Raw genomic sequence first — 22156 nt, forward strand, 5'->3', positions numbered from 1 at the left:
ATATATATATATATATATATATATATATATATATATATATATATATCACTTGTGAGCTCATTGACCAGGTACTGAGAATAAAAACTAAATAATTTTTTCCAATGAGAATAAACTTGTACAACGACTTAATCACCTTCAGCTCTGTAGAATTTATCAATTTTTTTTTCTTTTTTTTTTGCTCAGCAACCCAAATCCACTAGTGCAAAAACGCTGTTTAACGTCACCCACAAGACGTCGGTTAGAGGATAACCCGACGTATATTAATGGACGGTGACATTACCGCAAATAAGTTGGTAAACAAAACGTCGATTTTTAAGGCAAACGACGTCTATGATATAGTAGATGTCTGCTCTGCCTTAAACCGACTTCCAAGGGCCTGAGGTAGGCGAGAATACAGTCTTTTCTGCCCCATTGACGTCGGTTGTGATAGGGGGCTGACGTCTACCTGACTGTAATTAATGTTCTTCACCTGATTCCCAAGCGCTTAGACGTCACATAGTAAAAAAACCGACGTTTATAATGTTATAGAAGGCGGGAAGACAATCGATTTCTGCAATATAGACGTTGGGTTTCTGGGGGAACGACGTCTATGTGGCTATAATTAATGCTATTCACCAAACTTGCAGGCACTTCGACGTCCAGCAGAAGGGCGTCGACGTCTAAAATGTTATAGACGTCGGCTTCCCAGGACAACCGTCGTCTACTTCTCTGACCGGAATTGAAACCTCATTCCGATTAGCGCCGTAGACGTCGGCGCTCCGAGTGTCCGACGTCTAAGGTGCATGTAAAAGGCAGATTAAAAGTTATCTTGGACGTTATATTAGTGAGATAACCGACGTCTAGCTGACTATAGACGTCGGTTTTTGTAGCAACCGATGCCTCATTTCATGTTAAATAAACCGCAGACTTGCAGTTTCGCGTCATTGCTTTCCAGATTCTGATAACATCATCGTCTTCCTCCTCTCCTTTTTCTCTCTTGCGGCATTGCATTCCAGTTTCTGATAACATCATCGTCTTCCTCCTCTCCTTTTTCTGTCTTGCAGCATTGCATTCCAGGTGCGTGTTTTTTTATTTAAACCGTTTAAACTTTGTTCAGTCCGATTATATTAGTCTTTCATCGATTATCTTGTGGTTCAACTGATTAAAATTTGTTTTCCTTGTGTTGTGTTTTAGTGCAATTTTATTCCTCTATTGGGGTAACGTAATACCACATTCCTTTGCTAGCTACCTCCCAGTAAAAGCGACATCTTTTGGATTTCTTGTGGCGTTTCGACCCAAAAATGACCTTGGGTCGTTGCCTAGTTATCGTTTCACCGTAATTTTTCCCTCTTGTGGTTGAAAATGGAACTAAGCAAGAACCCAGGTTCGGTTTTGGGTTGAAATGTCATGAGAAATTCAAAAGTCGCAAGCTTTTTTTTGGGGGAAACTAGCAAAGACAGAGTGTGCTACTAGGCTATCCAAAGACAGGAACAAAACTGCACTAAAATACAACGACTATGTTAGACGTCGGTTAATGCATACACCGACGTCTATAGTGACATTAGACAACGGTTAGTGACATGTTCAAAGTCTTTATGTGCTCTTAGACGTCAGTTAATGCTTACTCCGACATCTATATAGTGCCCTTAGACGTCGGGTAGGCCTACACCAACGTTTAGTGACGTCGGGTAGGCCTACACCGACGTTTAGTGACGTCGGGTAGGCCTACACCGACGTTTAGTGACGTCGGACATGGCACTAACTGACGTCTCTATAGACGTCTGTTATGTGGAAGTTCGACGTCCCATTAACGTCACCGGTAATAATGTCGGTTGTGAAAAAAGACGTTAAAAACCCAAAATAACAAACATCTAAAGTCCTTTCTGCACTAGTAATCCTTAGGAGCCTCTTACCTAATAAATAAAACACCTTGATTTTTTTAGAGTTTTAAAATTTCATTTTAACTCAACAACTAGCTAGCTCGCCTAATGAATTTGCATAATATCAAAAACTTCACAAATATATCAAATAATCAAATTAGTGTATTCAAACAATTTTTTTTTCTCATTTAAAAAATACCTCTATTTACTTCAAAAGTGTCTTCACATAAGATAAATTAACTAAAGATATATCTTAATTGATTAGTACTCAAAACAAAACATACCAACATATCACATCATTTTTCTTAACAAATTTTCAATTACAACTCAATCGTATAATCATATAATCCCTACTATTAGATAATTCAATCAAAATACTATTAGGAAATAACTAGTTTCTCTTGTGATTCTATTACAACTCTGATTACCTCTACTCAAAAATAAAATATCTATACATGAAAAACTAAATCAATAATTGAAACACAGTATAATACTCCTATACAAGAAAAGATTCATCTTGTTGAACCCTTTTAAATTACATTTACATGTTTACAATCCTTAAAGTTACCCAAGGGAAGGACAAAAAAAAAATGAATTTACATTGATGAAATTTTTGATCGGGCAAAATTTGTGTTTCCTCTCTCGTCAACCAAATGTCAGTATGGTTCAAGCTTTAATAAAAATGCAAAAATAATTGAAATTTACACATCCAAATATAAAAAAAAAACAATTTACTTTTATTATGTTTCGATTAATATTTACACATCTAATATAATTTAATATTCTTCTTATTTCTTATCATATTTTAAACACACCATTATTATTATATAACTAGACTTTAACAAAGATGATTTGAAATGAATTTGTGTGATTTTGAATATATTCAAAACCTAAATTTAATAAATCATGTTTTCGTACATTTATAAATAGTTTTACACTGGCCATCAATTGTCAATCATTATGATAACTTTCTAAAAATAAACTTTATTATTATTATTATTATTATATATAACTTTCTTTTTGAATGTTTCTAAACTTATAACTTAAAAACTAAGTTTCTAATAAAATGGTTGATAAAGAGTATGCGGAAAGGTTGAAGGAAAGATAAAAGATAACATATTTGACAACATTTAAATATTTAAATATATTTTATATTGAAACTCTCGCTGTACAAAGAGAAAACTTCTGTACTTTGTTAAGCAAAATGTTTCTCTGCGAAAGTACAGTTTTAATAAATTACAACGATTTTTTATAATATCCATAAATTAAAATAAGCTTAAACATAACTTTTAAAATATTTATTTATTACAAAATTTAGGAATTCGACCACATGTAAAAATTCTTTAGTATGACTAAGAAACAAGTTGTAATAACGTGACAGTGTAATGGTAAATGTAATTTTAAATAAATAATATTCGCCTAGTCTCATTTTCATTAACTAATTATTTGATATCATGAAAAATGTGTTAATTAATTATTCTTATCATTTGCATAATATATTTACGGAACATAAATATTGTAGTGAAGTAAAATTATTTTATCATAACTATCTGTAGATATTTAAAGAATTTAGTCCTCACTGGAATGTCTGAATTTCTTTTAATTATTTTTCTTAAATATTAATTACAATTTTCTTAACCATTAAGACTAGAAGAAGTGAAATACCGGTTCCAGATCCGTTATGATTAGGTTCAATCTAGTGGGCCCACTCTTCCATTGGACAACTAATCTGCCAGAAAACTGGGTAGCAGCTTTAGCAATATCTTTATATCTTTATCTATATATATAATTAAATAAATAAAGAAATTTCATGTTTATACAAAGTTAAATCATAATAATAATATTCCGGTTAGAGGGATGGATGCACACCTTTTTATATTTATTTTTGAACTGAAAGTATATATTTTTAATATTGGATGGAAATAAATTTTGTGTTTAATCTTTCTCAAATATATTTGTGCCAGTTAGAATATTTATTAAATATTCAAATTTAAAAAATAGAAACAAAAGCGAATAAAACGTTATACAATCATTCAACGTAATTAATACATATTTTTTAACGTCCTATGATAATGAAAACATTTTTATATAATTATATCAATTTTAAACAAATTAAAAATATTTAAATTGATTTAAAAGATTTGAGAATGTTTAATTTGTTTTAATATTCCTAGTCAATATCAAGCCAAGTTTATAAATGTTATTATTAATTTATTTGTGATCCTTGATTTAGGTTATTTTTTTCCATTTAATTGTATATTCTAAACATATACGAGAGATAAAGTTTTAATTTTTTTACATACTTTTAAAGTGAAAAAAAAGGTAAAATAAAAATTTGTGTTTTCTTCCAAGTTTAAAAAGTAAATCTCACAATTCTTTTATCAGGTTACCCATTCCTACTAACACACAAGAATAATTTCAGTATTGTCATAATTAATTTTCAAACATAAAAAAATGAAAATGACGTTTTTTTAAATTCAAATTTATGAATACAATATGTAAAAATGACAATATCTAATTACATAAATTGAAAATACAATTTACAAAGACTGGACATATATTCATAACATTTTTATTTCAACATTAAAATTAAAAAATGTTCTAACACATTAAAATGTATTTTCTATTCTTTTTAACATAGAGAGCCATATTGTGTTAGCGTTCAAAATTGAAAGACTTGCTAGTGGTGATTTTTCTTTCTTTATTTCTTTTTTTATTACGTAGGCTTCAGCGGTTTTGAAACGAGAGAAGCGCGTAGCGTTTGTCTCCCTCCGCTATCCAAATTGCACGTTACGTTACCTTTTCACTTTTCTTTCGCTTTAAATCCAATTTGTCAACTTCAACATAATACAAAATTATTTCATTGTTACTTTATTGCTGTAAAACAAAAAAATACAGTGCTTTAAATTAATTAACTCCCCATATTTTAACTGAAAAATAATATAAAAAATACATATATTTCAATAAGGGATATTCTCACACGACCACATCAACCTATAATTTTTTTTTCAATATAAAATTGAATTCAATGGTCAACAATACTCGTAAATTGCAATTTTATTTTCAAATTTAGGGATCACGATCCATAAATTGACCACAAGAAAAAGAAAAGAAAAAAAAAGATAACGACGGGGAAAGCGAAGCAAGAACTAGGTCAAATTCGAGCTTACCAAAAATTTCATCGGTAAATTAATTAAAATAAAACAAGAAATAAATTCAAAAGAGACGAAAAAGGTATAAGTTTTAGGCAATATATATAGGTTAGGAAAATATTTTATCCGTTTAATTAACTCATAAATTAATTAAAACTAAATAAGCAATGTGAAAGTATCTCAACGCGCTTCTAAGGCGCCATTTCTTCTTCCCCCTCAGCTTTCACCAGTGCGCACGTTAGCCACCATCACCATTCATCACCTTCTCTTTTTCTCTCTCTGTAACTAAAACTACCCACACTTTCGGCACCTTCTTCAACTTCAAAACCCGTTATACTGTGTAGTACTACTGCTACTGCTGTTACAGTTGCATCTTCCTCTAGGGTTTCGATTCCCATGCTATGAGTCTCCGCCACCGTCACCCTCCGCCGCCGGCTGCCGGCGCTCCGGGACGCGACGATGAGCCTTTCAACATCATTCCCTTGCACAACCTCCTCACGGACCACCCGTCGCTCCGCTTCCCCGAGGTCCGCGCGGCGGTGGCGGCGCTGCGGGCAGTCGGGGACCTCCGACGACCTCCGTTCGGGCAATGGCGGCAGAACATGGACCTCCTCGACTGGCTTGCGCTCTTTTTCGGATTCCAGCGTGACAACGTTCGGAACCAGCGTGAGCATTTGGTTCTCCATCTTGCCAACGCTCAGATGCGCCTCACGCCGCCGCCGGACAACATCGACACGCTCGACGCCGGCGTGCTCCGGCGGTTCCGCAAGAAGTTGTTGAAAAACTACGGGGCGTGGTGCTCCTACCTCGGGAAGAAGTCCAACATCTGGATCTCCGACAACCGGCGTGGTGGCGCAGGGGACGACCTTCGACGTGAGCTGCTCTACGTGTCTCTGTATCTCTTGATCTGGGGGGAGGCTGCGAATCTTCGCTTCATGCCGGAGTGCATCTGCTATATCTTCCACAACATGGCGAACGAGTTGAACAGAATTTTGGAAGATTATATCGATGAGAACACTGGGCAGCCGGTTATGCCCTCGATTTCCGGTGAGAACGCGTTTTTGAACATGGTTGTGAAGCCTATTTATGAGACTGTTAAGCGTGAGGTTGATAGTAGTAGGAATGGTACTGCTCCTCATAGTGCTTGGAGGAACTATGATGATATTAATGAATATTTTTGGAGTAGGAGGTGTTTTGAGAAGCTGAAGTGGCCTCTTGATATTGGGAGTAACTTCTTTGTTACTGCTGGTGGTGGTGGGAAGCATGTGGGGAAGACTGGGTTTGTGGAGCAGAGGTCGTTTTGGAATTTGCTTAGGAGTTTTGATAGGCTTTGGGTGATGTTGATATTATTTCTTCAGGCTGCTATTATTGTGGCTTGGGAAGAGAGGAAGTTCCCGTGGCAGGCTTTGGAGGATAGGACTGTGCAGGTCAGGGTTTTGACTATATTTTTCACTTGGAGTGGTTTGAGGTTTGTGCAGAGTTTGCTTGATGTGGGGATGCAGTATAAGTTGGTGTCTCGGGAGACAATTGGGCTTGGAGTGAGGATGGTGCTGAAGTGTGTTGTGGCCGCTGCCTGGATTGTTGTGTTTGGTGTGTTTTATGCCAGGATTTGGACGCAGAGGAACCAGGATAGGCGGTGGTCACCAGCAGCTAATGATCGGGTGGTGAACTTTCTGGAGGTTGTGGTTGTTTTCCTTATTCCGGAGCTTCTAGCTGTGGCTCTTTTTGTGCTTCCTTGGATTAGGAATTTTGTGGAGAAAACAAATTGGAAGATTTTCTACATGTTGTCATGGTGGTTTCAGACCAGGAGCTTTGTGGGACGTGGTTTGAGGGAAGGTCTTGTGGACAATGTGAAGTATTCAGTTTTCTGGGTTGTGGTGCTGGCCACGAAATTTTGCTTCAGTTACTTTTTGCAGGTGAAACCCATGATTGCTCCGTCAAAGGCAGTGTTGGACCTGAAAAATGTTCACTATGAATGGCATGAGTTTTTTCATAACAGCAACCGGTTGGCTGTGGGGTTGTTGTGGCTTCCAGTTGTGTTGATTTATCTTATGGATATACAGATTTGGTATTCAATATACTCGTCTTTTGCTGGGGCGGGTGTGGGGTTGTTTGCACACTTGGGTGAGATAAGAAATATGCAGCAGCTGAAATTGAGGTTCCAGTTTTTTGCCAGTGCAATTCAGTTTAATCTCATGCCTGAGGAGCAGTTATTGAATACAAGAGGAACATTGAAGAGTAAGTTTAAGGATGCCATTCACAGGCTGAAGCTCAGGTACGGTCTTGGTCGGCCCTATAGGAAGCTTGAGTCTAACCAGATTGAGGCCAACAAGTTTGCTTTGATATGGAATGAGATAATTCTGTCTTTTAGGGAGGAGGATATTATATCTGACAAAGAGTTTGAGTTGCTGGAGCTGCCTGAGAACTCTTGGAATGTCAGGGTAATCCGTTGGCCATGTTTTCTTCTCTGCAATGAGCTACTGTTGGCACTCAGTCAGGCCAAAGAGCTGGTTGATGATAGTGATAAGAGGCTTTATAAGAAGATATGCAAGAGTGAATACAGACGCTGTGCTGTCATTGAAGCTTATGACAGTGTCAAGCACTTGCTTCTTGCAATTATCAAGCACAACACCGAAGAACATTCTATTGTGACTGTTCTGTTTCAAGAAATTGGTCACTCTCTCGAGATTGAAAAATTCACTAAATTGTTTGATACAACTGCACTGCCTAAGCTCCACGACAAGTTGATAAAACTTGTTCAGTTATTAAACAGGCCGGTCAAAGATCCTAACCAAGTAGTGAATACCCTTCAAGCCCTTTATGAGATTGCTATCCGAGACTTTTTCAAGGAGCAAAGAAATCCTGATCAGCTAAAGGAGGATGGTTTGGCTCAACAGAATCCTGCTTCAGGTCTACTTTTTGAGAATGCCATTCAGTTACCTGATGCCAGCAATGAGAACTTCTATAGGCAGGTTCGGCGCTTGTACACAATTCTTACATCCAATGATTCAATGCAAAACATTCCAGTAAATTTAGAAGCTAGACGGAGAATTGCTTTCTTCAGTAACTCACTTTTTATGAACATGCCCCATGCTCCCCAAGTTGAGAAAATGATGGCTTTCAGTGTGCTAACACCTTACTATAGTGAAGAAGTCTTATACAGCAAAGAACAGCTCAGAAATGAGAATGAAGATGGGGTTTCAATCCTGTACTATTTGCAGACTATATATGATGATGAGTGGAAAAATTTTATAGAGAGGATGCGTCGAGAGGGAATGACTAAGGACAGTGATCTTTGGACTGATAAACTTAGGGATTTGAGGCTTTGGGCTTCCTATAGGGGCCAGACCCTATCACGGACAGTTAGAGGAATGATGTACTACTACCGGGCTCTCAAGATGTTGACTTTTCTGGATTCTGCATCAGAAATGGATATTAGAGAAGGTGCCCGGGAACTTGTTTCAATGAGACCAGATAGCTTACATAGTTCCAACTCTGAAAGGTCACCTTCCTCTAAGGGTTTAAGTAGGGCAAGCAGCTCGGTTAGTCTGTTATTCAAAGGCCATGAGTATGGGACTGCTTTAATGAAATTCACGTATGTGATTGCTTGTCAGATATATGGAACTCAGAAGGAAAAGAAGGATCCTCACGCTGATGAGATTTTGTATCTAATGCAAAAAAATGAGGCTCTACGAGTTGCTTATGTTGATGAGAAAACCACTGGAAGGGATGAGAAGGAGTATTACTCTGTTCTTGTTAAGTATGACCAACAGTTGCAGAAGGAGGTGGAAATTTACCGAGTAAAGTTGCCTGGGCCCTTGAAGCTCGGGGAAGGAAAGCCAGAAAATCAAAATCATGCCATAATCTTCACCCGTGGTGATGCAGTCCAGACTATTGATATGAATCAGGACAACTACTTTGAGGAAGCTCTTAAAATGCGAAATCTCTTGGAAGAATACAGGCATTACTATGGTATCCGAAGACCCACTATTTTGGGAGTTAGGGAACACATTTTTACGGGTTCTGTTTCTTCTCTTGCCTGGTTCATGTCAGCTCAGGAAACAAGTTTTGTCACCTTAGGGCAGAGGGTTTTGGCAAATCCTTTGAAAGTTAGAATGCATTATGGTCACCCAGATGTATTTGACAGATTTTGGTTCTTGACTCGAGGTGGTATCAGTAAAGCTTCCAGAGTGATCAACATAAGTGAGGACATCTTTGCTGGATTTAATTGTACTCTTCGTGGAGGGAATGTCACTCACCATGAATACATTCAGGTTGGAAAAGGAAGGGATGTTGGGTTGAATCAAGTATCAATGTTTGAAGCAAAGGTTGCTAGTGGAAATGGGGAGCAAATCCTAAGTAGAGATGTGTACAGATTGGGACATAGGCTGGATTTTTTCCGGATGCTGTCATTCTTCTACACTACTGTGGGGTTCTTCTTTAACACAATGATGGTGATTCTGACTGTATATGCATTTTTATGGGGTCGGCTATATCTTGCGCTTAGTGGTGTTGAGAATGCAATGGAAAGTAACAGCAATAACAATGAAGCACTTGGTACCATCTTGAATCAACAGTTCATCGTCCAACTTGGACTTTTCACTGCCCTTCCCATGATTGTAGAAAATTCCCTTGAGCATGGGTTCCTTCAAGCCATCTGGGATTTCTTGACAATGCAGCTCCAGCTTTCATCAGTTTTTTACACATTCTCAATGGGCACTCGTAGTCATTTCTTTGGTCGGACCGTTCTGCATGGTGGGGCGAAATATCGAGCTACTGGTCGTGGTTTTGTTGTTGAGCACAAGAGATTTGCCGAAATCTATAGACTCTTTGCTCGTAGCCATTTTGTGAAAGCAATTGAGTTGGGGCTAATACTTGTAATTTATGCATCACATAGTCCTGTAGCTACTGACACTTTTGTTTATATAGCGTTGACGATCACTAGTTGGTTCTTAGTAGTGTCATGGATTATGGCGCCATTTGTGTTCAATCCTTCTGGCTTTGATTGGTTAAAAACTGTTTATGACTTTGATGATTTTATGAACTGGATTTGGTACAGTGGAAGTGTGTTTGCTAAAGCTGAACAGAGCTGGGAAAGGTGGTGGTATGAAGAACAGGATCATCTAAAGGTGACTGGCCTTTGGGGAAAGCTTTTGGAGATAATCTTAGACCTTCGATTCTTCTTTTTCCAATATGGAATTGTGTATCAGCTTGGTATTGCTGCTGGTAGTACCAGTATTGCTGTTTACTTGCTATCCTGGATTTATGTGCTTGTTATATCTGGGATTTATGTGGTGGTAGTGTATGCCCGGAACAAATACGCAGCTAAAGAGCACATCTATTATCGGCTGGTCCAGTTCCTTGTCATAATTCTTGCTATACTTGTGATAGTTGGTTTGCTGGAATTCACTAAATTCAAATTCATTGATATTTTTACCAGCTTGCTGGCATTCGTTCCCACAGGTTGGGGCCTGATATCAATTGCCCAAGTATTCCGACCATTTTTGCAGTCCACTATCATTTGGGATGGTGTTGTTTCAGTGGCTCGTCTATATGACATAATGTTCGGAGTCATTGTTATGGCCCCTGTGGCACTCTTATCATGGTTGCCTGGATTTCAGAATATGCAAACCAGAATACTTTTCAATGAAGCATTCAGCAGGGGCCTCCGGATATTCCAGATTGTTACAGGGAAAAAATCACAGAGTTGACTGTGAATTGAGGTAATTTCTATTCATATTTATTCTATATTTGATCTGGCTTAAGTCACGCTGTATTAGTATTGGAATCACCATGTGCTGGTGTATTTTGTGAATGTCTAATGTTTGTGTGAAATATTTTATCTAAGGCCTCAATGCATTAAATCCGGATCACCATTAGTTGGTGTACTTTGTGAAGTACTGCTGTATCTGAGCTATTGCGGTTTCTTTTGAATGAAATATCTATATATGTATACTCGTGCCTTCGTGCATGTGATATCTATCGACTGCAGTCCCTAAGGGGACGATACCCTGCTTCTAATGAAGCAGCTTCTGCTTTAATAAACTAAAAATATATTTACACCAAAAAGAAGAATATAAATAAGTGAATCAGCTTATACCATGGAGCTGAACTATTTTATGGTAAGTTTATGGTTTTCTCTATTTTTCTAGAAGCCTGAGTAAATTAATCGTGTAATATCAATTTCACTGAACCATGGCTATCATTTGACAATCCAGCCCACATATATATATATATATATATATATATATATATATATATATTTTTTTTTTTTTTTTTCTTTTTTTATTCTAAAACATTAAAAATAAATGTTCTGAAAAAAAGTTCAGTCCTTGGGTTTATAGCCGCAGGAGGTGCTGTTGAAAATACCACTGCCGCTTATCCATGTTCCTATTCATAATGGCGATATTTGTGTTAATCCTATTATGCGTGTCTTGTTTGTCTATTGTTGCTTCTTGTTATCTAAAGGCTCGTGCGGTTCTTTTTATCTTTCCTCATACCACATTTGAACTTTTACTTGACTGAATCAATTACCTGCTATCATATGTTCGTGTATTTGTCCCTTTATCTAAGAGGTCTCTATTATGTTTGCAGTATTGGCGGTGGAAAGATGTGTAGAGAAGGCCATAGAAGACAAGAGATGAACTTTTTTGGGTTTCCAAATTTTCGTCTGGTTGAGTTGGTGGCTGTGATATTAATTTTTTGCTTTACTTTGATGATTATATTTGTTATTGTAATTAGTCAATTCGGACGTTTTTTAAAATTAGTTTTGGCCGGTGATCAGTTTTGTTAGCTTATTTCCTTAGTTAAGATTATAGTGCATGTTTAAGTCAAGAAAGATAATCGTTTATCTCTTGAATACCAGTGAATTGAACCCTCAGTCTTTGCAAATAGAAATTGAAACTTATCTTTCTATACTATGTTGACGAGCAGGGAGCTCCTTGTTACATTCAGAGGGAGTTGCTATTGTACATAGTACGAAAAAACCGGTGAGAAACTGCTACGACTTTTTGTGCCTGATATCTATGAATAGATGACCGATTTGTGCCAGAAATTTTAAGGATTGATCTATGAACAGATCAGTAATTCAATTTAGATAGAAATGGTTCTGTAAAGTTAAATAATTTTGCATTTTAGCAAATGAAATAGTACATTAGAGTAATGCAATTTTTTTAATATTTTTCTCTTTTCTATTATTTAATCATTGTTTTTGTCTTCTTTTTTTTCTTCTTTCTAGCTCTTTCACTCCTATGGAAGTAATATATATGGAACACGATTTTTTTTAACCGTAGTCGTTCCTCGTAAGCATAACTTACCCACGACTGATAATATTTTTTGAATTTGCTCGTTAGTATAAAAATACATCATTTTTATAAAAAAAATATCGAATAATAGCTTCAATTGGTCTAGAATAAATATTTATCTTTGACTAATTTAATATATATATATATATATATATATATATATATATATATATAAATTAAAAATTATATTTAATTATCATCAATAAAAAAATAAGCAGAATTCAAAAACTTATTAAATTTATTTCCTTTAAAAATTTAACCAATTAACCATTTTTTATGAAATCATTCATAACTACATGGGTTACGAAGTTTGTTAAGTAAATGGATGTAAATAGTCATGTACTTGAAAGTCATCCATTAAATATGTTGAATAAAAATTAGAAAGGATAAATGTTGAAAGTTGAGACTTTTCAACTCTCCCTCAACATTCATATCACGGTAACGCAAGAAACAGCGCTTTCATACTAGATGATTATAATAAGAATAATTATCGGAAAAGCCATCTGGGAGAAGCTTCAACGAAAAAACGCAAAATCACAAATAGGAGCTTTTATATAATTTATATGATCTTCATAGAAAGAGGATGGAAATAGACTTGTAGTCTCCCACGAAGACTTGGGTGGATTTATATTTCTTCACTGTTTACTTTCCATTTTCACAGTCATTCCAATAATTCTCTTCTCTCTAAACAACTTTGGCTTTCAGTAATGTCTTCCAACGCCATCGTCCAATACACTGCTTCTTCATCTCATGCAATTAACAGATACGATGTATTTGTGAGCTTCCGTGGTGAAGACACACGTAACAACTTCACTGGTTTTCTCTTTCAAGCTCTCCGTAGAAAAGGCATCCATGCCTTCAAAGATGATGAAGATCTCAAAAAAGGTGAATCCATAGCACCCGAGCTCCTCCATGCTATTCAAAGCTCTCGACTTTTCATTATTGTCTTCTCAAAGAACTATGCTTCCTCCACCTGGTGCTTGCGTGAACTGGCAGAGATACGTAACTGCGTTCAAACTTCGCCCAGACCTGTTATACCTGTCTTTTATGACGTTGATCCTTCGGTGGTGCGCAAACAAAGTGAATGTTATGAGAAAGCATTTGCAGAACACGAAAAGAGATTCAGAGAAAACAAAGCGAAGATGGAGGAAGCTGAGAGATGGAGAGAAGCTCTCAAAGAAGTGGCCGATCTCTCTGGTTGGGATATTCGAAATAAGTGAGTAATATAACCCTTTTTATGTCCTGTTGTTTTCTGAAATATTCATTATATATCCCTTTCTAGAATAGAGTTCAAAGATGTTAGGAATTTAGGAAAAGTAGAAAACAGTGGTTGATGTGTGTTAGTGGTATGAGTTTGGGAGGGATAGCTTATAGAAAGTAATGTATTAATTCTCGTGAAGTTTTCGATCATAGAAGTTATCAATTTGATGACACATCTAGCTTTATTGATATGTCAGCTGAATGAGTCAACCCGACAATGACTCACCCTAAATTTCAAAAACCTCCATACTGATTTAAGTTTATCTAACACATTCTGCATCTTTAAAGTTGTTTTGTTTGTAGACTAATTATAATACATTTTGATGGGTTCCAGGACTTTCTCCATCGTAGTCATGATTTATCTTGTGCCATTATGTAAAAACAAAGGGTTTAGTAGAAAACATGCAAACGATAGTTTGAAAGTTAAAATCTTTTACGCTATATATTATTTTGTCCTATAAATGCATATACTCTTTTTGGTTCTATTGGGTGATTTTCCTTCATTTCATTTAAAATTTCAGGTCACAGTATGCACAAATTGAAGAAATTGTTCAAAACATAACAAATATTTTGGGTCCAAAAATTTGTAGTCTTCCAAAGGATGAACTAGTTGGGATAGAGCGTGGACTTGAAATATTGGCAAATCTTGTATGTTTTGAGTCATTTAATAATGTTCGAGTTGTTGGAATCAGTGGGATGGGTGGCATAGGAAAGACTACTCTTGCTCGAGCTTTATACGAAAAAATCTATCATCAATATGATTTTCATTGTTTCATTGATGATGTAAGCAAAATATATCGAGATTCAAGTTCATTAGGTGTACAAAAGCAGTTAATTTCTCAGTTTCTAAATGAGAAAAATCTAGAGATTTCAAATTCTTTTGAGGGAACATGTTTGATGTGGTCTAGGCTACACAATGTTAAGGCACTTGTAGTTCTGGACAACATTGATGAAGTTGAACAACTAAGGATATTTACAGGGAACAGAGACACTTTGTTGCGTGAATGCTTAGGTGGAGGGAGCATAATCATCGTAGTTTCTAGGGATGAACATATATTGAGGACACATGGAGTAGATGACATTTATCAAGTCCAACCATTGAATTACGAATATGCTATGCAACTGTTTTGTAGAAATGCATTCAAAGTTAATCATATTTTGAGTGATTACGAAAAGTTGGCATGGGATATACTATCTTATGCTCAGGGCCACCCCTTAGCAATTAAAGTAATTGGGTCATCTTTGTTTCGTCGAAATGTGTCACAATGGGAAAGTGCATTGGCCAGGCTAAAAGAAAAAAAAAGTAAACATATTATGGATGTTTTGCGTATAAGTTTTGATCAGCTGGATGANGAAGACAAACAAATATTTTTGGATATTGCATGTGCCCTATACTATTATGATGAGAAATATGTGACGGAAGTTCTAAAGTTTCGTGGATTTCATCCTGAATATGGTCTACAAGTTTTGCATGACAAATCACTAATATCAAAAATGGGTAGGTGTATTTATATGCACAACTTGTTGAAGGACTTGGGCAGGTATATTGTCAAAGAAGAATCACCAAAGGAACCCCTAAAGAGGAGTAGGTTGTGCAATTACCAAGATTTCCTCAAAGCTATGTCGAAAAATCAGGTAAAATTAATAGATTCAATTATAATTTTACGTTGCTATTTTTTTAGAGTATGAAATCCCTCAGAAAATATAACAATTTTATTCTTTGTGCGTAGACAACTGAAATTCTTGAAGTCGTAGCTGTAAATTCATATGAGAGTTCTAAAACTGTGAGGATAGATGGTCTATCGAAAATTAAACACCTTAAGTTTCTTAAACTTGTGGGAGTGAACTGTTCAGGAAGTCTCAGTCATCTTTCCAGTGAGTTAGGATATCTTACATGGAACAAATATCCTTTTGAGTGTTTGCCTCAAAGTTTTCAGCCACACAAACTAGTGAAGTTAAAATTGAGAGAGAGCAGTATTCAACGACTATGGAGTGACACAAAGGTGATGTATATTAAATTTATATTTCTAAGGAAAAAATTAAAGAAAACCATTATTAATTGAGCTCTTGTATTTGCCAATCGTTGTAGGTGCTACCTAATTTGAAGCTTTTGGATCTCTCTTACTCCAAAGAATTAGTTGAGATGCCAGATGTTGCAGAGGCCCTAAATGTTGAAGAAATAGTTCTTGAAGGATGCATACAGCTCCGAAAACTCAGTCCATCGATTGGTCTTCTGAGCAAGCTTACTATTTTGAATTTGAAAGACTGTGAAAACTTAGTAAGCTTACCTAATAGCATATTGGGCCTGAATTCTCTTGAATATCTGAGTGTCTATGGTTGTTCAAATCTGTTTAATAATGAGTTATTAGATGAAGCAAGTAACACAGAGCATTTGAAGAAGCTTTGTTCAGTTGAAGGTCCTATTCATTCCCACTCAATATTCCCTTCAATGAAAAAAGCACGAAGAGAGTCAGTTAGTTGTCTATTACCATCCTCTCCTATTCTCCCTTGTTTGCGTGAACTCGATCTAAGATTTTGTAACTTAGTTAAAATTCCTGATGCTATTGGAAAGTTAAGCTGCTTAGAAAAGCTAAATTTGAAGGGAAACAATTTTGTTACATTGCCTAACCTCAAGGACCTTTTCAGACTTTATTATTTAAACTTACAATGCTGCAAGCGATTGAAATACTTGCCTGACCTCCCTTCACGAACTCACTTGCCCTTAAATCTTTACTCGTATCCGATGCAATATATTGAAGACTACTTTCGTATAGAGGACCGTAAAGATTATCCTGGATTAATGATGTTCAACTGCCCAGAAATAGTTGAGAGGGAACGGTGCACTAGCATGACTATTTCATGGATGCTACAAATTCTTCAGGTGTGCATGTTTCTTCCTTACACTTACCTTCTTTTAATTTATTTTTGGTGTTGAAAAACAACTACTAACGCATAACATAACTCAGTCGTGGTACAAGTCGGAATGTCTTTCCTTTTCTTCAAGTCTTCGAAGTATTATCCCCGGAAGTGAAATACCAATGTGGTTCAACAATCAGCTTCTGAGCATGGACAATTCAATAATCATAGATGTCTCTCCTTTTGTGCATGACAATAATTTGATTGGTGTTGTGTGCTGTGCAATACTCAGTGAAGATTTTTACAGAACAAGAATATCTGTGGAGCACTCAGATCATGTGTGCCTATTTTATTACTCTCGTCAACAGTTCTGCGATAAAGAAGGCATATTTCGGGGCAAACTTAATACACATGACTTGAGTTTGAAATTTAAATTACATGACGTGGTAATCCTTTGTGCAAAGATGAAGGATAGGGACGAGGGATGTTATGAGTTTGAAGTGAAAAAATACGGGTATCGGTGGGTTAAAAAGCAAGATCTACACTGACTCATGGATGAAATTTGGCAGCATGTTTTAAGCAATACCTTCAGAAGACACACAATTTTATGAGTTGAAGACACATGTACTAAAAATACCTAATGCTACAATATGCCGTGGAGTTACCAATTTTAAAGATTTCAAGATCAACCAACATTCTTACCCTTAAATTTAAATGACTAGTTTAAAGAGAGGCTGAATTGAAATTTCTAAATATTTTCGCAAAAATTAGAATTATATTTTAATTAAACCAGTCTATTACAGAATTTGGTTTTGATTGTTGTGGTTTCGAAAATCAAATAAATATCAATCTTATAAAGCATTGCAAAAATACACTTATGACATAAACGAATATTTTACGGTTAAGCTAAGTGAGCTCGTCTTCCAATAAATACAATTAAGAAACATAAACATATCAAAGTGGATTTTTAAAGTAATAAATGATAAAAAGAAATAAAACATATAAAAAATAGGTTGATTATCAAATTCTTCTATAGTTGATTTTTTTTTATTGATTATTATATGATTATTTTCACTTATTCTATAAATAGAGACCTAAAAGTAAACAAATAAGTTTCATTTAATTAATTAAGACTCTTATTCATTCTAAACATTTTTTTAGTTAGATTTTAGTTATACTTTATTCATTCCAAACATCCATAATTAAAATATTTTCAGTATACAAGTTTAAATTAAGTAAACATTTGTAAATTACTTATACAATGAAAACTTATTAACACTCCAAAAGTACAAGTAGGGATGGACAAATAGAACTGAATTGCACTGTACTACTAAAATCTGTACTAAACTAAAAATTAATTTGTCTAAACTGAACTCTGTAAAATAGTTCAGACAAACTGAACTGTTTTTTGTTTTATCAAACTGAACTGAACTACTAATTATACTAATTTTAAACTGAATTGTACTAATTTTAAACTGAAATGTACTAGTTTTTAAACAAAATAGTATAACAATACACCTTTTTAATCGAAATTTATTTTAATATTTTTTCAAAACATATATAATTAACTTTGAATTTTAATATTTAAGTTAATTTTATATTTGTTAAGAGTAAATTATATCCCCTTAGAAATAATATTATACTATCCTCCATTTTTATGTTATAACAATATATAATTTGATTTATTTTAACTGTTATAACAAATCACATTTCTCTCTTGAAATATATGAATATTACATTATTTTTCGTGCTTATATTAAAGTATATAACATGTTTTTATCACGTAAATATTTAAAACTCAGTTTTGGTATTTTATTTATTTATTTTTACTTTTATTCTTCTAACTTTGAACCGTATAAATTTAATATTTTAATTAATCATTTAATAAAATTAAATTTTAAAAAATATATTTTATTTTTCATTACTTAAAATAATATTATTTAAAAAGTAATATATATTTATTACTAAAAAAATATAAAAATTTGTGATAAAAAAAATTTTGTCTTAAAAAATTAATTATTATTTTGTTTTAATGTGAACTGTTTCTTTTATTGATATTTTAATATTAATTAACATTTTCTTAACCAGACGAAATAGTTGAACGAAAAGTAGAGAAGAACGTTCTCACAGTTAACTAACTGAAACAGTTATAAATTCAATTTTTAAATTAATTATTATTTTTTTAGTATAATATTTACAGTATAGATCAGTTATTTTTCTCAGTCCTAAATACAAGTTAAATGATCTATTATACTATATATATATATATATATATATATATATATATATATATATATATATGAAAATTTATTTTTTCATTTACACAAAAATTATTAGAATTAAATAAAATAATAAGAATTATAATTAAAAACTATAGGATTGTTTTAGGATTTTAACTCGTCGGTTTTATATGAACAAATGAAGGAAATTTTTTGTTATTGAGATTCATCACAAATTCTATACCTAAGATTCTTCTTGCAGACTTTATTTCCTGCATCTCTACAAATTTTTAAAATGATCATTTTACCTAATAACTTTCAGAATATATATATATATATATATATATATATATATATATATATATATATATATATATCTCAAAAACTTTTCGAAACAACTTTTTTAAAAATTTTCAAAATGAAATTTCTGGAAGAGAATATTTAGAATAAAATTTCTGATGAAATAGAATTTTCAAAGTGCGTGGAATACATTCTAAAAAAGAATTTTAAAAATAAATTTATTTAATCTCACATAAATTTTTAATTTAGTTCCTCTTTCAAATCAATTAAAATTATTCTATAAAATTTTAAATAATTCTTTTAAAAAATCTTCCTACAAATATATTATTTTTAATTTTTATTTGTTTATACTCTTTGTTATCTATATATATATATATATATATATATATATATGTAAGAATTTTCCTTGTTAGTGTTCACATTTGTTTTTCAATTTCACTCTTTAAATAAAATTTTCATGTAGTCTTCAAATACCTGCTCATGAAACCTATCCATAGGTTTTTTGAAAAGTTAATACAAAACATTAAGCTATTCAAAATCATCATAAGATGTCTTGGGATTCAAGTTTCAAAGAATGCTTACCAGTGATCACGATAGATATGGCTTTGGTTTGGTATTTTATCTTTTATGTCGTCTTGTAAATTATTAACAATTTAGTGTCTTTCGAGTACAGAAACAGATATTTTTACTAAATCTTTATGTATTATTTTAGTAACAAGCTTGATGCATACCAGGAGAGTGTTAGATATATTATCTTTATTTTATATTTATCTTTTATCTTTATCTTTTATCATTAGTTAGTTTGTTATTATTTCTTATTTATATTTTGGACTTAGTCAATATTTCTTCTATTATAAATAGAGATATATTTAACATATTAGTTCCATATATAATTTTCACTATATTTAACAATTCCAAACATCCATAATTAAAATAATTTCATTATACAAGTTTGAATTAAGTAAACATATGTAAATTACTTATTCCAAAAGTATAAGTTAAATGATCTATTATACTATACATATCCCAAGCATATATATATATATATATATATATATATATATATATATATATATATATATATATATATATTTATTACGTGTGTGAAAATTTACTTTTTCATTTACACACAATATTATTAGAATTAAAAAATAAGTTATAACTAAAGCAGTTAACTTCTTAGCTCTGAGTGAGAAAAGTATAAAGATTTCAAATTCTTGTGGTGGAACATCTTTGATATGTTATAACTAACAAACCAATCAGATGTATACCCAAAACCCCATCACATACATACACAAATACTAACAACCAAAAAAACTAACCTTCTTAATGGGTTGAAAATACAATGGAGGGAAATAGAGGACTCTGAAAGGTTTTGCAAGCTGCACCACCGTCAAAAAAAGGTGCACAATATGGTCCTAAAATCGCCAACCAAGAACGCATCAAGAACTGCACCAAAAGTCAACGAAAACTAATTTTCATAAGTTGAAATGGAAGATAATTCATTAAAGAGTAATATAATCAGAGTAAAAATGATTATAAACCGTGCAAATGAGCGAAAACCATACCTATATAGCAATGGCAGAAGAGGGAAACGCAAAGGAAGAAAATGAATAGTGCTCGCGTAAGTGCTGCTCGTGGATGGGTAAAAAAAACAGGACTTTAGACTTAGGTTCTCCTCCTGTCCAACGTCTAAATCATCTTACTAGTCGGCCCCCTCCCCAACCATCTCTAAGGCCTTTAAAAAATTAATTTTGGCACTGGAAATGAGGCATTTACGGAGCCATTTCGCGTCCGGGGTGGGGTCGATGTCTAAAGCCAATTTAGACATTGAGATGGGCGGTCGGACGTTTAAGGGCAATGTAACAGTGTCTTTTGGGTTACTTTCTGCAGGCCATTTGGCCTCCAAGGGTTGGGGCCAACGTTTAAAGCCAATTTAGACGTCGTAGTGGGGTCGGACGTCTAAATCCATGTACAAAGTTTCTGGAAAGTCACTTTCTGCGGACCATTTGGTGTCCAACCTGGTTAACCGATGTTTAAATGGGCTTATGGGCTTTAAATGTCGGGGCAGAGGGACTGATGTCTAAATATAATAAAAAGTTGTTCTTTTTTACTTTCTTGCACATTTTTGGCTTCCAATGAGGGGCCGACATGTACAGTGCATTTAGACGGCAGACCCCTAGAGCCAACATCTAAAGTAGAATTTTATTTACAAAATTTTACGTTGGATGTTCACCGGTTCGATATACGCGTGATATTATACTCTGCACTAGTGGATTGGGGTCTGATATCAATTGTCAAGTATTCCGACCTGCATTATCATTTGGGATGGTGTGGTTTCAGTGTCTCGTCCATATGACATAATGTTCGGACTCATTGTTAGGGCCCCTGTGGTACTCTTATCATGGTGTTGCCTGGATTTCAGAATATGCAAACCACAATACTTTTCAATGAAGCATTCAGCAGGGGCCTCCGGATATTCCAGATTGTTACAGGGAAAAAATCAGAGTTGGCTGTGAATTGAGGTAATTTCTATTCATATTTATTATATATTTTATCTGGCTTAAGTCACGCTGTATTAGTACTGGAATCACCATGTGCTGGTGTATTTTGTGAATGTCTAATATTTGTGTGAAATATTTTATTTGTCTAAGTGAATTAATCGTGAATATCAATTTCACTGAACCAGCCCATATATATACTTTTTTTTTTCATTTTAAAATATTAAAAATAAATGTTCTGAAAAAAAGTTCAGCCCTTGGGTTTATAGCCGCAGAAGGTGGTGTTGAAAATACCACTGCCGCTTATCCATGTCCCTTTTCATAATGGCGATATTTGTGTTTATCCCATTATGCGTGTCTTGTTTGTCTATTGTTATTGTTATCTAAAGGCTGATGCGGTTTTTTCCATCTTTTCTCTTACCACATTTGAACTTTTACTTGACTGAATTAATTATCTGCTATCATATGTTCGTGTATTTGTCCCTTTAGCTAAGAGGTCTGTATTATGTTTACAGTATTGATGATGGAAAGATGTGTAGAGAAGACCATAGAAGACGAGAGATTAATTTTTTGCTTTACTTTGATGATCATAATTGTTATTGTAATTAGTCAACTCTGACGTTTTTTAAAATTAGTTTTGGTCGATGATCTTGTTTAGATGTGTAGAGAAGGCACTAGAAGACGAGAGATGAACTTTTTCGGGTT

General features: G+C 34.1%; 2 protein-coding genes and 1 long non-coding RNA gene across 4 annotated transcripts; 2 read left to right on the forward strand and 1 right to left on the reverse strand.

Moving 5' to 3' along the window:
- Window positions 1–5091: 5091 nt before the first annotated feature.
- Window positions 5092–11924, forward strand: LOC106756086 (callose synthase 12). Its single transcript, XM_014638347.2, has 2 exons — window positions 5092–10734; window positions 11606–11924. The coding sequence occupies exon 1, from the start codon at window positions 5413–5415 to the stop codon at window positions 10720–10722; it is 5310 nt and encodes a 1769-aa protein (XP_014493833.1). The 5' UTR covers window positions 5092–5412; the 3' UTR covers window positions 10723–10734; window positions 11606–11924.
- Window positions 11925–12849: 925 nt separating this feature from the next.
- LOC111241279 lies at window positions 12850–20803 on the reverse strand. Its single transcript, XR_002667178.1, has 3 exons — window positions 20519–20803; window positions 20273–20399; window positions 12850–13374 (listed from the first exon to the last, which is right to left on the reverse strand). It is a non-coding gene; the product is annotated as an uncharacterized LOC111241279 (long non-coding RNA).
- On the forward strand, window positions 13013–17218 carry LOC106777612 (TMV resistance protein N). 2 transcript variants are annotated; one of them, XM_022778626.1, is made up of 5 exons: window positions 13013–13531; window positions 14097–15258; window positions 15348–15578; window positions 15665–16456; window positions 16542–17218. In XM_022778626.1, the coding sequence occupies exons 1-5, from the start codon at window positions 13023–13025 to the stop codon at window positions 16977–16979; spliced, it is 3132 nt and encodes a 1043-aa protein (XP_022634347.1). In that variant the 5' UTR covers window positions 13013–13022; the 3' UTR covers window positions 16980–17218. The 2 variants fall into 2 exon arrangements, with proteins under 2 accessions (XP_022634347.1, XP_022634346.1); XM_022778625.1 differs by having other exon boundaries at window positions 13339–13531; window positions 14097–15210; window positions 15306–15578; window positions 15665–16640.
- Window positions 20804–22156: the final 1353 nt, after the last annotated feature.

This window comes from Vigna radiata, chromosome 2, assembly GCF_000741045.1.
Source record: "Vigna radiata var. radiata cultivar VC1973A chromosome 2, Vradiata_ver6, whole genome shotgun sequence".
In the NCBI taxonomy this organism is placed as follows: Eukaryota; Viridiplantae; Streptophyta; class Magnoliopsida; order Fabales; family Fabaceae; genus Vigna; species Vigna radiata.